Source organism: Macadamia integrifolia, chromosome 8 (genome assembly GCF_013358625.1).
Source record: "Macadamia integrifolia cultivar HAES 741 chromosome 8, SCU_Mint_v3, whole genome shotgun sequence".
Taxonomy (NCBI): Eukaryota; Viridiplantae; Streptophyta; class Magnoliopsida; order Proteales; family Proteaceae; genus Macadamia; species Macadamia integrifolia.
The window spans coordinates 24,272,361-24,286,409 of record NC_056564.1 but is presented as its reverse complement, the minus strand read 5'-3'; the positions used below and the strand labels follow the sequence as shown (position 1 = coordinate 24,286,409).

Here is a 14,049-nt window from a genome sequence, read left to right as displayed (position 1 = left end):
GGGAAAAAAACGCAAAATGTTTTATTGACATTTGTATCCATAGAATATCTATGAGTGACCCACTTAGTTGTGCCATGTGGAATGGTGATATTGCAATTTTGACTGCTCGATATCTAAAGAATGATCTGGATTGACCACTTCTTATATTTCATACTAAATTTAGTCATGTACCTTTCTATTTATTGTCATGTACCTTGTCGATAGTCTAAGCATGGTCATGCACTCTATTTGTAAATCCTAATTTTTTGAAAGCTTTATTTTGTCACTTCATCAATCCTAATTAAGTTGAAACTTAACATGCAAGCAAGAGACCCCTGGGTTTACTTGTTGACAAAATTTCAGCTCCTATTAGACTTACTACGTGGCACAAATAGGTGGACCATCCATAGCTACACTATTGACATGTCTATGAAAGCTGCTCCAATAAAAAAGGGAAAAAAGAAAAAAAAAAGCAGTTTGATATCCCTCTCTAGATTAGGTTATGGGAATAGGAGCAGGAACTTGCAAGAACTGAATGAGATCAGAGTCCGCCAAGTTGAGAGGAGGAAGGGAAAACTCGCTGTAAGTAGAGCTTCCTCTTCTCATCTCTTGCATAGTCACTAAAGCAGCGACTGTATTCCTGAAAATGCTCTGTTCAGCAACCAATGTTGCTTCTCTTTCTCCTTTTCGCTCTATTCTCTCTCCTTCCTCTTCAGCAGGGAACACATCATCTATGGTGCTCGCACACTCCTTAACAAGCTTTGAAACAAGATCGGTTGTAAAGAAAGGTTGTCTCAACACCTTCTGGATGAAGGGCAAGCGCAGCAAACCTCCGGTTCGCTTGTCATACTTCTTCAGGATCTTGGCCAATCCTGCAGCATTAATTTTCTTGATTAATCTTGAAAGTTCATAAGCAATTTGGAACGGATTACAAGGTAAAAGGGAGATAAGCTGCTTTGGCTGTTAGACTTACATACAGAAAGGTTGAGAACCCACTATTTGATGGATCATTCCAAGGAGATCCCCAGGCTAAACTCATCTGGGTATTAAAGATCTCATGGATGGAACCCATTTGAATGGTGGGTTCATCACTTCTTAGGTACCTCATGTTTGCTCTTCAGATAAGGGAGTTACAAGCTTGAGCCTATTTAAGTACCTGTGTAATTGATGTTGCTGTAGTTCTCTAAAAGCACCATTTCACCGTGGAAATTGACAATATCTTTTCTGATTTTTCCCATCTCTTCTTTATAATCCACCTCTGAAGGCTGGGTACCATCCGGTCCCCATGTGGCAATCACCTTCTGGATCCTCTGTTTCAACTCCTATATAAAAGGGATCACCATTAATTCCAACAATGAAAAAGTTTTTCTATACCTATATAGGAAGGCTCATCAATTATTCTAGGGTTCACAAACCCCTATGGGGTTTTAATAACTTCCCAAAATACCCTCCCGATGCCTGTGTGCATGTCAAGCCCCGCGGTGAATGGATTCCATTCAATAATATGCTATTCTTTTCCCACATTTCTTGTGTGGTATTGGAATGAAAAATAAGGGATTTTTCAAGAGGGCAGTAATAGTTGCAGGAACATCATGCTTTGTTTTAGTGGTCAAGAGTTCCTACAGAGGGACTAAGTTGATCCATCAATGGTCATTGATTAACAAAATCTTATTGTTTTCTGGTAAAACTAATATCTCTAGTAAATTGGGAAAATATGAGACTGGACAAAGATAGAGTCTCTATATACATTACTAAATTACTTCCCCAGTGAGTCTCACAAGAGATGGTTAATGAGGCAACTCAAGTCAGAAAAAGAAAAATTATTGTTTGGGACTCCACCGCAAACCAAATCAGGACTTGTGATCATTGGCAGAGAATATCATATCACTTGATAACAGCTAACACACTTTAAGAGATAAACCATATTTATGCCATTATTCATACATGGGTTCAGGTTGTTTTTAGTGGTGTGAGGGTTTTATTAAACCAAAAAATGGTTCTGTGCACAGTGATAGATTGAATGAATCAATCTACCATGTAACCAGGACTTTGACAGTATTGGTTTTTGATTCTACTGAAATCAGCCTTCAAATAACCCACATTCAGCTGGGACTTGGTTTGACCCAAACCAGAACCACACCTCCCCAATGCCAAACCTCTAATATACATACTAATTGAACTAAAGAAAACATAGCAAAACTAACCTTGTGGCGGATGATGAAGTCCTCTTCTTGCTCTATGAAGAAAGAGTTGAACTTGTCGATCTCTGCATTCACCAAATAGATAAAACCCACTTCAGCCTTCCTATACTCTGGCGAACCCTCGGACAGTGAAGGTGCAGATGAGATGAGCCTAACAAGCTTCTTTAAATCCTTGTAAGCGAGGAACTTATCTTGCCACTCCGGCAAAGTCTCCTGAATTTGTTGTTTCAGTCTCTTCCCAAATTTCATGACTAAGAGTTAATTCCACAAACACAACAAAGACACTAAAAGCATAGAGACAAGATCCGGTAGTAAGGCAAAGAAGAAAGGAAGGTGAGAGAGGGTTTTATTAGTGAAGGAAAAGCAGAATTAGAATATTTATGAGCATATCCTAAACGTGACAAGAGGGGGAGGTGCTTGGGTGGGTAGAAAACCTGGAAGACACGTTGAAGTAAAAGCATTCTCGGGCATATTCGGTTCTTTGGTTCACTAATACAAACCGCATACCCAACGACTTTGCTAGTTCTTAAATGGCAATTGGTGACATAATTGGGAAAATGGGAAGGGATGATTCCAGAGTATCTCCTTGGAATCTACCATTCTCATTTGGTCCTTCTCCGGTTTGACGTGGAAAGTGTATTGGGTAATGGGTACTGTAAGAGTATATGCATGTAAGAAACCTAGGAGATGCTCAACTGGGGTCCACCCAGTCATTGATCCAGGGCATTTGTTAGAATTGGACGGTCAAGATTTCTTTTAATCTTCGGTTTTCGTGACTGGGTCGGTTTGACTTTTCAGCCTAAAGCACTGGAAAGGTCAAGGGTGGGCCTAAAGATCGGTGGGGGAATAGATAAGGTTGAAAAGGATATCTGAGGATCAATACAGTTAAATATTTGAAAGAAATGATAAAAAAATCACATAAAGATCTGGAAACTAAAGAAAATTTGCAGCAAACCTGCCTAACCATCCAATGAAAATCCTTGACTTACAAAACCAATTTGATGGGATCTTTAGTGACCTGAAAGAGTCAGCGGATGGAAGTAGCAGGAACTGATCTAGCAGCCAAACACCAAAGAAAAAATCGAGCTTTGGAGACAAAAATAATCAAAATTGAGATTGTTTAATTCGCATGTCATTATCCTACTTCTCCATAAGAAACATCATGGTTGACCTGTGTGGTTTGGCAGGGCAGATGCAATCACTGTTTAAAAACTTGGTGGCTCGGCCGATTGAATATTGGAATTCGTCATGACTGATCCTAATTCTGGTCAATCCAATACACCCGATCATCCCAAGGAATCCTCGGTGAGTTTTCAGCTCTGAGGGACAATTATAGGGATCTTGGGATTGCTTCTGGCCAATTCTGACCCCTGATTACATGTTCTGAAACGCTGCATGCAATACAGACCAGGAGCTGAGATCTGCGGTTGAAAAACCATCCTGATTGCTGATGAAGTGAAACATAACCATCTGATCTGTATGGTCCCACTCCCACCCCTTGCCAAAAGAAGCTTTGAAGCTATCCATAGGTCACAGGAACGGAGCAATTAGCAGTGGTCAAAGTGCACTACTGAGACATCCATATTCAACCCCACACCCCACCACCCCAGAAAAAAAAAAAAAAAAAAAAAATCTTATGGAAATGGTAGCTTCTTAATATTTCTTTACACCATCAAATGAAAGATCTTACATCAGCTTGGCAGAGTAATCAGATGGATTTTGACAACGGCAGATCCACAAGTTGTAAACTCTAACATTTGGTGGGTCCAAGCCTTTCTTCCTCTGCTTGAGCACTACAAGGGTATTGCAGTCTTCTCATCCACCAGCTGGAAATTATGGATTTCAGTTGAACAAAAATAGGCATATACTTCCAAACATAAATGCTTTATTTTCTGAAACCTGTAATATATACTTATGATTCCAAGGACATCCAAAAGATAACAAGGTTAAGTCACCGGCTTCATTCTCCAAATTCCTTTATAGATCACAATATGGACTGCAATCTTGTTATGGTGATATGGTCTTTCCCCTTTTGCGACAAAGAATATTGTAAGTTACAACAATCCAAATATGTCACCACGGTTCTGAAGGACATAAAATCATTGAGCCAAGATGAAGTTCACTCCTTTTACCATACCTTCTGTTCGTCACCAGTAAAAAGAGCTTCCACATAACTGCCCATTCACAAAAAATTCAACATTGTCTCATTTTGGTGTCCACAATGTCTGCATGCTTGCTATAATACATGTCTGACCTGATTCCTGTTTCTAAAACTTCTTCCCATGATTGCTTATTACAAAATCAAAAGACACCTATAAAAGACAACAGAATAAAAATATTTAAAATGGGAAATATCAAAACCAGGAACAAAAATAAAGGTATTATTAAGATAATTTATATCATCAAAAGAAAAAGAGCTTTCAATATGCCAAACAAGCTATACGTCCTGAATTGGCCTTCACCAAAGACAACTGAATATTATTCCTTCGACTATGCTTTAAGCGAGTTATATTTCAAACTTTTGAAAAAGAGTAATACTACAGATTAAACCAAATTAATTTTTCTCTCGGGGAGGGGAGTGAGGGAGGGGGTTGAATCATTCAATGATGGTTATAATATAAGAATTAGTACAAAGTTGATCTTATTTCAATAACTTACAAGTTTCAGCATAAGGAGTGTTTTCGCACCACCTCCCAACACGGAATTAGTATGGAAAAAGAACATAAACCCCAATTGGACTTCTGGGAGACAACAGATCTGACAGCCACAATGAGATGACCAGAGCAACATTGAGTTTCATTTCCTTTTGATTGTTCGTCTTTTGATGAACCAGAGTAATACCAAGTTTATTTCATAATGGCTGAAGGTAAAGAGGAAAAAAGAAGTTGGACCCATTCCGGATATTAATGAAGATGAAGGTGATGGCCCCAACATCGGATGTTTAGAGCACAAGAGGCTAGAATCAGGAAAAGGTGAAAGTCAGAGGAAGGCAGTCTGCGACTTGATGCAGTAGAAGGAATTAGTTGAACCTATGGAATTTCTCCATTCTGAATTTTCTCCCAGACCGACATTGAATATTGTACCATGAGTGGGAGAGTTAGTGTTAATTTGAGAGTGGGAGAAGTCTAAGTTAATCATTGCTATTTACTTTAGTTAGTCTTTGGTAGTCATTAGACTATTAGTTGATTTCCTACTAAGAGTTGGTTGCTCGATTAATATAAGGAAGAGGCTGTCTATGATAGAGGCATTCCATTCCTATCATGTTCACCCTCTCTCCCCTCTCCTCTCTCCTCTTCTCCATCTCCATCTTGCTCTTCTTCTCCATATTGTTCAAAAATTCTGGTTTTATTATATCTGGATTTGTTACATGGTATCAGGGCAATGTACCATGGAAGAAGAAGAAGATTTACAACTATCTGATTCATCACCGTCGGTAATAACTGATACCTCTTTCATTTCTTTCTTCCATATTCCTTTCTCAGTTTGATATCCTGCTCTGCACGGTTGATGCGGATCCAGGTTCCAAAAGTCGGAATCGGATAACTTATGGGCCCACAATTAGCAACTAAAACAGTTTGCAAAGAAGTAGGGGCATTATTGCAACTTCAGGCACGACTCTAGCACTTAGAAGAGATGGAAATAGATACTAGGGTCAAACTGAAATAAAAAAATTAGAAGAGGGGGTATTCTGGAATTACTGAGTAGGGGAATATTAGAACATAATTTCGAGGACAGGGGGTTTTCTTGTAATTATAAATAACTGTCCTTACTTGTAAATTTAGAGAGTCAGCTTTCTTCAACCTACAATACGCACGATAGAATTCAGAACCAGCGAGAACTGCCTCTACTCCAAGTGAAGGATCTCACAGGTCAGGCCTAGGCTTGGGCTGAAATTGCAGGTATAGGATTGTATAACCCAGATTTATCAAACCGACCAACATAAACCCAACTGATCAAGTATTAGGTTCAGATTCAACTCCTGGAATCACAACGGCGACAGGTACAGGTCTGGGTAGGGTTGTAGATGTATTTCTCACAGCAGGGATCACTTTCAGACCTGAGATTCAAGGGTTAGGGTCGCCTTGGGGAGGGCTTCCTTCGACCAACAGCTTGACCCAAACAACTCACGCACAGCTGAGTTCGAAGTGCCTCAGCAGGGCTGCAACTGTCGCCCAGAACAGGATAAAAAAACCAAAAAACAGAGAGGGAAGGAAAAAGAATATCAGGGAAGGAAAAGGAAACCAGAATAATAAAAAGGAAGAAGAGAATGAACAGAGAAGAGATGGGAAAATTTCAGAGGAAGAAGGGGAAATCGGCAGCCATGGTTCTCATACCAAAACTCTTAATCAAATCTCTATTCTTCAAATCTAAAACTGAACTTCTTCATCGTTTACATGTCCAATATAAAGAAAAAAATAAAAAATTAATGGCAACTAACTTAAAATGAAAACTAATCTAAAATTAGAAACTAACTAATTTCAAAGAAATTGTTTCTAAAACAAAAGAAAATCAAATCAAAAAGATTTTTTTTTTCTAAATCCATCGTGCATCTGCATCAATGATACTGGTATCCCTTTCTCCCTGAGATTTCTGTTCTTATTTCCTTCATTAGATCGTTGCTGCAATCATCCTGTTTATAAACCATTCCTGCCCTCGTTTTTGGGTGGTATTCTGAGAAGAGGGAAGGTTTGTTGGAGTTCCTTCATACCAGAAACATTCGGCCTGAGGTTTGGAGGTGTATTCATACTCGAAGCAGTGACCTATCAAGCTGATTTACAGATTTAGAAAAGCCCCCTGTTGTGAGGTTGAGATAACGAAATATTGCTGGTTCCCTACCTACCATTGGGTTGGATTTCAGCCACTGTTATTTTCTTAAGTAGTTTGTTGATTGGATTGATACCTCTCAAATTCAATAGGGATTTTCATTGCCATTCTTCATCTAAAAATCTAAAGTTGACCCGAGCTCCAAGGAAGAATCGTTTCTCCTCGTACCAGTCCTTGCCGCTGGTTGTGTTGTGTGGAGGTAGAAGACGATATCCTCTCCCCCATGATTTTCTTTTTTATTTTATTTTATTTTATCCCTGTAACATCCTCACTGCCTCTCTTATTCCCTTACATCCATATTTTAGAAACCCTTCCAAGTCTGTCCCCGAACGATAAATACTAATCCCTGTTATATCCTCTCCTCTTCACTTACCTAGTGAACCCTTGAAAATTCTGGTTTATTACATGATTGCCATTGTTTCATAAATTTGAGCTATTCGTTAATTGGGAGGGCCCACTATTGGGTTAAAACCTGGGATTTAGGGCCTAATTACATATTTGCCATTATCTTGTTCATCTTGGCTGTTATTTGGTTTACATACCAGTGGTTGTATCATTTTCCATTGTTTTATAGTTCTGTTTAGTGGGCGTACTATAAAGTGCAATTTGACTAGAATTTGGGAGACATCAGGCACTCTGGTTTTGGGTTATCAACATAGTTTTTTAAGGCATTGCCAGGAGTCCAGTCGGCTTTGCCTGGATTGGCACCTTGGTCACCTAGGCGCTTTGTTTGTGTCGCATTAAAATATCACCCCTTGACTGCCAAGGTTCACCTAGGCACTGTGACGACTATGGTTATTAATTTGTTACAATTCTGCCCTGTTTGTGTCTTGTGTTGGACTTCTTTATCTACTTTGATCTGACCTGTTGCTGCTATTGATGCTATTGCATTTTCTCTTGATTATGAAATTTATGTGTTGCTCATCCTTCAGATGCTGGTTATTGCTGCCATATAATGATGGGTTATCCTTTATTGCATTCTCTGTATTATTTGTCCACGTGTACTACTACACATGAGGGGGAGATTGGAGTGATCATCTCTTATTTGAAGATTATAATTATTATTTTCTTGTTATTGTCATCAGCAACAAATTTATCTTACAGAGATTGTTACTTGCGGTTTTCAGCAACAACATGCTTATTTGTGGTTCCCAGCAATGTTATGCTGTGTTATGTGGTTCCCAGTAAGGTTGTGGTTTTACCAGTAGTTCACAGTAACCTATACTGCACTTCTATTAGTGGTCCACGATCACCTATACTGCACTTTTACCAGTGGTTTGCAGCAAATTATGCTACACTTTCATGAGTTTATCAATCTTCTTTGTGAACAATACTACAGCCAACCTTGAGCATGGTTTAAGATCTCGTTCTTGCCCCCCATCTCGCTAATCCAAAAAAGAGAGATCTCGCTAGATCTCTCCGAGATTATGTATTTTTTTGCGGTCGACTTGGTGGTTGGTCTCAGTGGTCATATGGTCTTTGAAGTCCCTAAAACTAGGTATTTACCATATTTTAGGGCTTCTAAACACAATGGAAACATCAGTTTTTTAAAAATCAAACTTAAATTGGTACTTTGACTTCGTACCCTATGTAAGTAGTCTCCGGCTCTTCGGACCCTAGGCTAGTATGCTCTATTCCACAATCCACATTCCACAACCAACACATGACACATCATAATCTTAAGAATTTAAAATGCATCATAGATAATTACTTAATTAATTAAAAATTAACATTGATGACTGATGAGTCACATTAACATACATTTGAAAATTTGAAATGACATAAGATAGGCTACTGATGATGTTTGGATTAAAATAGTGGGTTTGAGATTTTTTTTTTTATTTTTATTTTTTTTTTATTATCTAAAACGGTTATTGAGAAGAAAATTAACTCCAAATGTGGATAAGGAGGTAATATTCTCTACTCTTTAAGCTTCAATGAGTGTAAGAATGGAGATCCTCGAGCAAAAGCACCAAAATTCTTGCCCCTTAGTGTTTTTTCTTCAAAAAAGTAGAGAGAGAGGCGAGATCTTGGCAAGATCTGGTGAGATTTGGCAAGATTTTGGCGAGATCTCAGCGAGATTTTGTCGTTTTTCAACCTCGTTTGTGATCTCATCTTGCTAATCTAAAAAAAGGAGATCTCAACGAGATCTTGAACCATGACCTTGAGAAGGGCTTATGATCTCGCTGGTGCTGCTATGATATTTTGGATTGTGGTTGGTATTCTTTGCCGCTTATTTTATTTGTTGCCGTCTGGATTTATTGGACACGGAGAGCTTTCTCCACTATTGCTGCTGCTGATTGGTGTGCTTTCTCTTTGTGTTCACTGGCTTCTAATGACAACTGTATTAGTTCAAGACTGGTTCTGCTGTCAAAATCTATTCTTGTTTTTCCAAGCAGGAGCCTTTTGTGATACTTAAGTTTGAGGGGAAGTCTTGAATATTGTACCGTGAAGGGGAGAGTTAGTGTTAAGTCAAGAGTAGAAGAAGTCTAAGTTGAGTCATAGTCTATGTTAGTCATTGGCATTTACTTTAGTTGGTCTTTGGTTGTAATTAGACTCTTAGTAGGTTCCCAACCAAGAGTTGGTTGATTGATTAATATAAGGGAGAGGCTATCCACGATAGAGGCATTTATTCCATTCCTATTGTGTTCACCTTCTCTCCTCTTCTCCATCTCTATCATGCTTTTCTTCTCCATCTTCTTCATAGATTCGGGTTTATTGAATTTGGTTTTGTTACAACAATCAGTAAGAGTCTTGTATAATTTTAAACCCCACTTATCAGAAGACACTAAAGAAAGGAGAACTAAATATTAAGATGAAAAACAACTAAGGATAACACTTCCAATGGGCTTACACCATTGAGATCAATCAGGATTCCATTAAGCAATATATAGCTAGGGGATGTTTACACAAGCCTGGCTTTCATTAATGCATATGGTGCAGATTTTAGAAAAAGAATGGTCTGGATATTCATACTCTAGGATTCTCAATTTGTATACCATTCACTATTTGTGGAACAGATAGGAGAATAGGATCAAATATGAAAACAGCTCTATCATGAAAAGAATATTGCTCCTACCATTCAAGTATATGACTAATTCATCTTTTGCACAAAAATAGATAACAAATTGAAACTGCTTGCTGCCTTTTAATTATCAATGGTCTCCATAAAATACATATCCACCTCATAACTACAGTTAGCAGAAACTATGCTTTCAGGTTCTTTCAAACAACTCTGGTTTGATAATTTCAGATTTTGAAGCTTTTTTCTCTGGTTAGATCGCCTTGATTGTGTGAAAAATCTGAAAATATTAAGGTTTTAAAGCAGTAAATACCAAACAGGTTATATAATCTTTGTTGGAGCCTATGACTAGTTTTTGCACTTGGCATTAGGTGAATAAGGAACTATTTGTCAAATCCGATGGCGTGGCACTTCCTGTAAAGAAATAAATTTAAGGTAGACAAAAGAAATTTGCATTAACACCTTTAACATATGCTGCAATTAGATCACATGTTCTCTGCTCCTTGAATAAACAGGACCAGTGACATAAGAGAATCAAGTACACAATATCTATGATGCAACAAGTACCTCATTCATCTTAGACAACATTATTCCATGCCATCTTGAATGGGTTTAACCATATGAACCAGATAGGGAAATCAATCACCTTTGCTTCATGTAAGGAAAGCTTCTGCAAATTTACAAAGTACAAATCGGAGGCCTTTTGTTTTACTCCCACACGAAGAAGAACATTGAATGCATATATGTCAGCCACTATGGAATCCTTCAATCTGCAACAAATTTCATGATTGTTAGCACATGAAAATAAATTAGTGAGCAAATACATATCCACATCCTTACTTCAAAAGGGTGTTAACAATTTACTGGGTAGAATAAGCAAGAAATGGTTAGCAATTTTGAGAAAGAGCAGTTATTTCATTAACGTGACATGATTATTTCTAAAGAAACAGAGCACTATGGAAACACCATTGCAGTGGCAGCTATTTGAATTTTTACATTCACAAATGACAAAATACATGCCTTTGACTCTCCTTGTTCTAAGGGGAGAGGAGATAAAGGTCAGGTGCTACAAGGGAACAAATATAATTCTTTTAAGGGAAAAAGAAGTGTAAAAGGCAGTGTGGCTCCTACGCCTAGACACAAAGTGGGGCGAAATGACTGTCCCACCCCTCATTAAAGGCGGAAATCCCATTCCAATTGATGCTTCCATGTGCGCTTCCATTGGCCCCCACGGTGGTGCAGAGGCCACGCTGCCTTTCACGGAACCCTCTCCCTTCTTTTAATCAAAGAAAAGTAGCAAATGCTTTGGGCCATAGCCAACCTGTGTGGCAGATGCTTGAATTGAGTGATCAGCCTAGCTTTTTCAGTTTCCATGAGAAGAGAATCAAGGGACAGGGGGAGCAGCAAACCAGCATTGAATACATGTCTTTCCGCTAGTCATTGCCAACAACACAGACATAATGTCTTCTATGCTCATTGCTTGGGTACTTCTGGAAAGTGAAATGTTACCATGCTTTTGGCATACTGAATTCAATAACAACAACGTGATGATAGGCAAACATTAGACCCTAAGTTTGTTCATTTGGCACAGAAAAATCACCATCTTTCTTGATTAGACCCCTTCTTGCCATCTCATTTTGCAATTCAGTTGCTTCGTCTATTTTTCCCTTTTCCTGATACTTCCTTATCAGATAACCATAAACAACTTCATCAGGAACAACACCCTTCCCAATCATCTCATCAAGCTCACACCTAGCTTTTTCAAGTTCCCCACATCGTGCTAGCCCCAAGATCAACGACGTATAAGCATGCAAATCAAGTTCAATACCATAATCAACCATTCTCTTCTTCAAATCAAATGCCTCATCAAGCTTTCCAAGCTTCGAGTTCCCATCCATGAGAGACGTGTAAGCAATTTTATCTGGGGTCAAACCCTTCTCCAACATTTCATCAAACAACTTATTGGCTTCTTCAAAGCAATTATTTTTACAGAGACCATCAATTAGGGCTGTATAAGCCAAAATATTTGGTTGCAAACCTATCTCTACCATCCTACCAAAATGATAGGTTGCCTCTTGAACTGATCCATCTTTGCACAATCCATCTATTAATGCACAGTAAGTTACAACAGTGGGAACACCACCAGAATCTTGCATTTCATGTAGCAAATTGAGAGCCTCTATTGTATTTCCAGCCTTGAAATAAGCATCCATGACTGTAGTGTATACGACATGGTTTGCCTTTACGCCACTTTCCCTCATTTCCCCAATTAAAACCTTAGCTTCTTCGGCCTTGCCTTGGTTGCAAAGGCCCCATATAACAGTGCCATAGAGTCGTAAGTCCGGTTCAATGGATTGTCTCCTCATTTCTTTTAGCAAATCCAAGGCCTTCTCCACTTTTTTATTTTTGAAGTAACCATCAACAAGGGCAGTGTAGAATAGCTGGTTAGGAACCACCCCATCTTTCACCATTGCCTTGAAAATCTCTTCTGCTTCTTCTACCTTCCCCTGTTTGCAGAGCCCATCCACTAAAGACGTATAGGTAACAATGTTAATTTTGTTTCCGGTATGCAACATTTCTTTAAGCAATTTCAAGGCTTCGCCAAGATTTCCTGCTTTACAGTTTGCATCAATGAGAGAAGTATAGGTGAACTCATTGGGAGTAAGTCCAACCAACCTCATGTCGACAAAAAACTTGATTGCCTCTTGCATCATTCCTTCTTTACAAAAGGCATCAATAAATGTGCTATAGGTTACAACATTGGGTTTAAGCCCATTTTTCTTCATCTCATGGAGATACCCAAATGCCTGAGGCATCCTTCCATGCTTACAGAAACAATTGATCAAAGCATTGTATGTAATCACATCAGGATCACAACCTACCTCCTTCATTTCCTCGAATAAACTCACAGATTTCTCCAATAGTCCATCCTTTCCATGTCCATCAATGAGAGAATTGTATGTGACATTGTCCGGTGTCAAACCCAACTCTCTCATCTGACCGAATAAACCTATTGCTGTTTTCAAATCCCCATTCTTGCACATCAAATCTATCATTATATTGTAAGTAAACACCGATGGGACTATTTTGGCTCTAAGCATTTCGTCAAAGAACTTCCTTGACAAGTCTCCCAGTCCCGATTTGCAGAGCCTGTGTAGGAGATTATTACAAGAACGTGCCTTCGGGAATAATTTGAAACCATTCATCCTTGAAAAACACTTTCTTGCTTCTTCGAGCAACCCCAATTCCGTCAAGACACCAAACAGAGCATCAAAGACTCCATAACCTGAATTACAGACACTCCTAGTCGACCACAAAATGTCAAAAACATCTGATCCGGGGGGAACTTTCCTCGAACAAATCAGAGCTTTGAGAACTTCTTGGGCATCATAATACATTTTGGCCCTAAACAATATGTGTACAAGAATACAACAAGATTCACTTGTATGGCAATAACCCGATTGTTTTCCAGCCCAATTGAAGAACTTCAGCGCTAGTCGAGCGTCTTCCTTTAGCTCTACCAATAACCTGGAAACTTTAATGGGCGCTAAAACTGAACTGAACAACCTCAAGAACGTAGCATCATCCCACTGTTCTTCCCGAACGATCTTACGAATCGATTCTCTGTCCAAATCTTCGCCGAAGTTGTCAGGTTTGGCGTCGGTTGTAAAAGGGAATCGAATCAAATAAAGAAAACTACTAAACCAGATAAATACAGTGGATGGTAAAGGGGAAACTCTTATGAGACCATGAGATGGAAACCTGTTGAAGCCACTAAGTGATCGATTAGTGCAAGAAATCAATAAAAAGTCGCTTACTCGTTGAGAATTCCTCCGTCCAATGCCGTGGATATTGCGCAAGAATAGTAACATCTTTCAGGAACCCGCTCCGATTAACGCCATTGCCGGAGCTCAGATGGCCAAGAGACTAAGAGTGGAGAGTCATACCATTTTCTGAGGTTTAGAGTTCTGGTCTCGCCACCGAATAGGGTTTATGGCGCTTTCCAGTTTAGTGTATACAGAT

General features: G+C 38.9%; 1 protein-coding gene across 5 annotated transcripts; it reads right to left on the bottom strand.

Annotated features, from left to right (window-relative positions):
- Positions 1-298: 298 nt before the first annotated feature.
- On the bottom strand, positions 299-14,016 carry LOC122086616 (SPX domain-containing protein 3-like). 5 transcript variants are annotated; one of them, XM_042655562.1, is made up of 5 exons: positions 13,845-13,980; positions 10,594-10,796; positions 2,184-4,492; positions 1,136-1,301; positions 299-851 (listed from the first exon to the last, which is right to left on the bottom strand). In XM_042655562.1, exons 3-5 carry the CDS (start codon positions 2,427-2,429, stop codon positions 475-477), a joined length of 789 nt encoding a protein of 262 aa, XP_042511496.1. In that variant the 5' UTR covers positions 2,430-4,492; positions 10,594-10,796; positions 13,845-13,980; the 3' UTR covers positions 299-474. The 5 variants fall into 5 exon arrangements, with proteins under 5 accessions (XP_042511496.1, XP_042511495.1, XP_042511494.1 ...); XM_042655561.1 differs by having other exon boundaries at positions 10,673-10,796; XM_042655560.1 differs by lacking the exon at positions 13,845-13,980 and adding an exon at positions 11,348-11,585 and having other exon boundaries at positions 10,673-10,796.
- Positions 14,017-14,049: the final 33 nt, after the last annotated feature.

Excerpts from the sequence above, each read along its gene's own strand:
- LOC122086616 (XM_042655558.1), bottom strand. The coding sequence starts at position 13,898 with ATGTTACTATTCTTGCGCAATATCCACGGCATTGGACGGAGGAATTCT.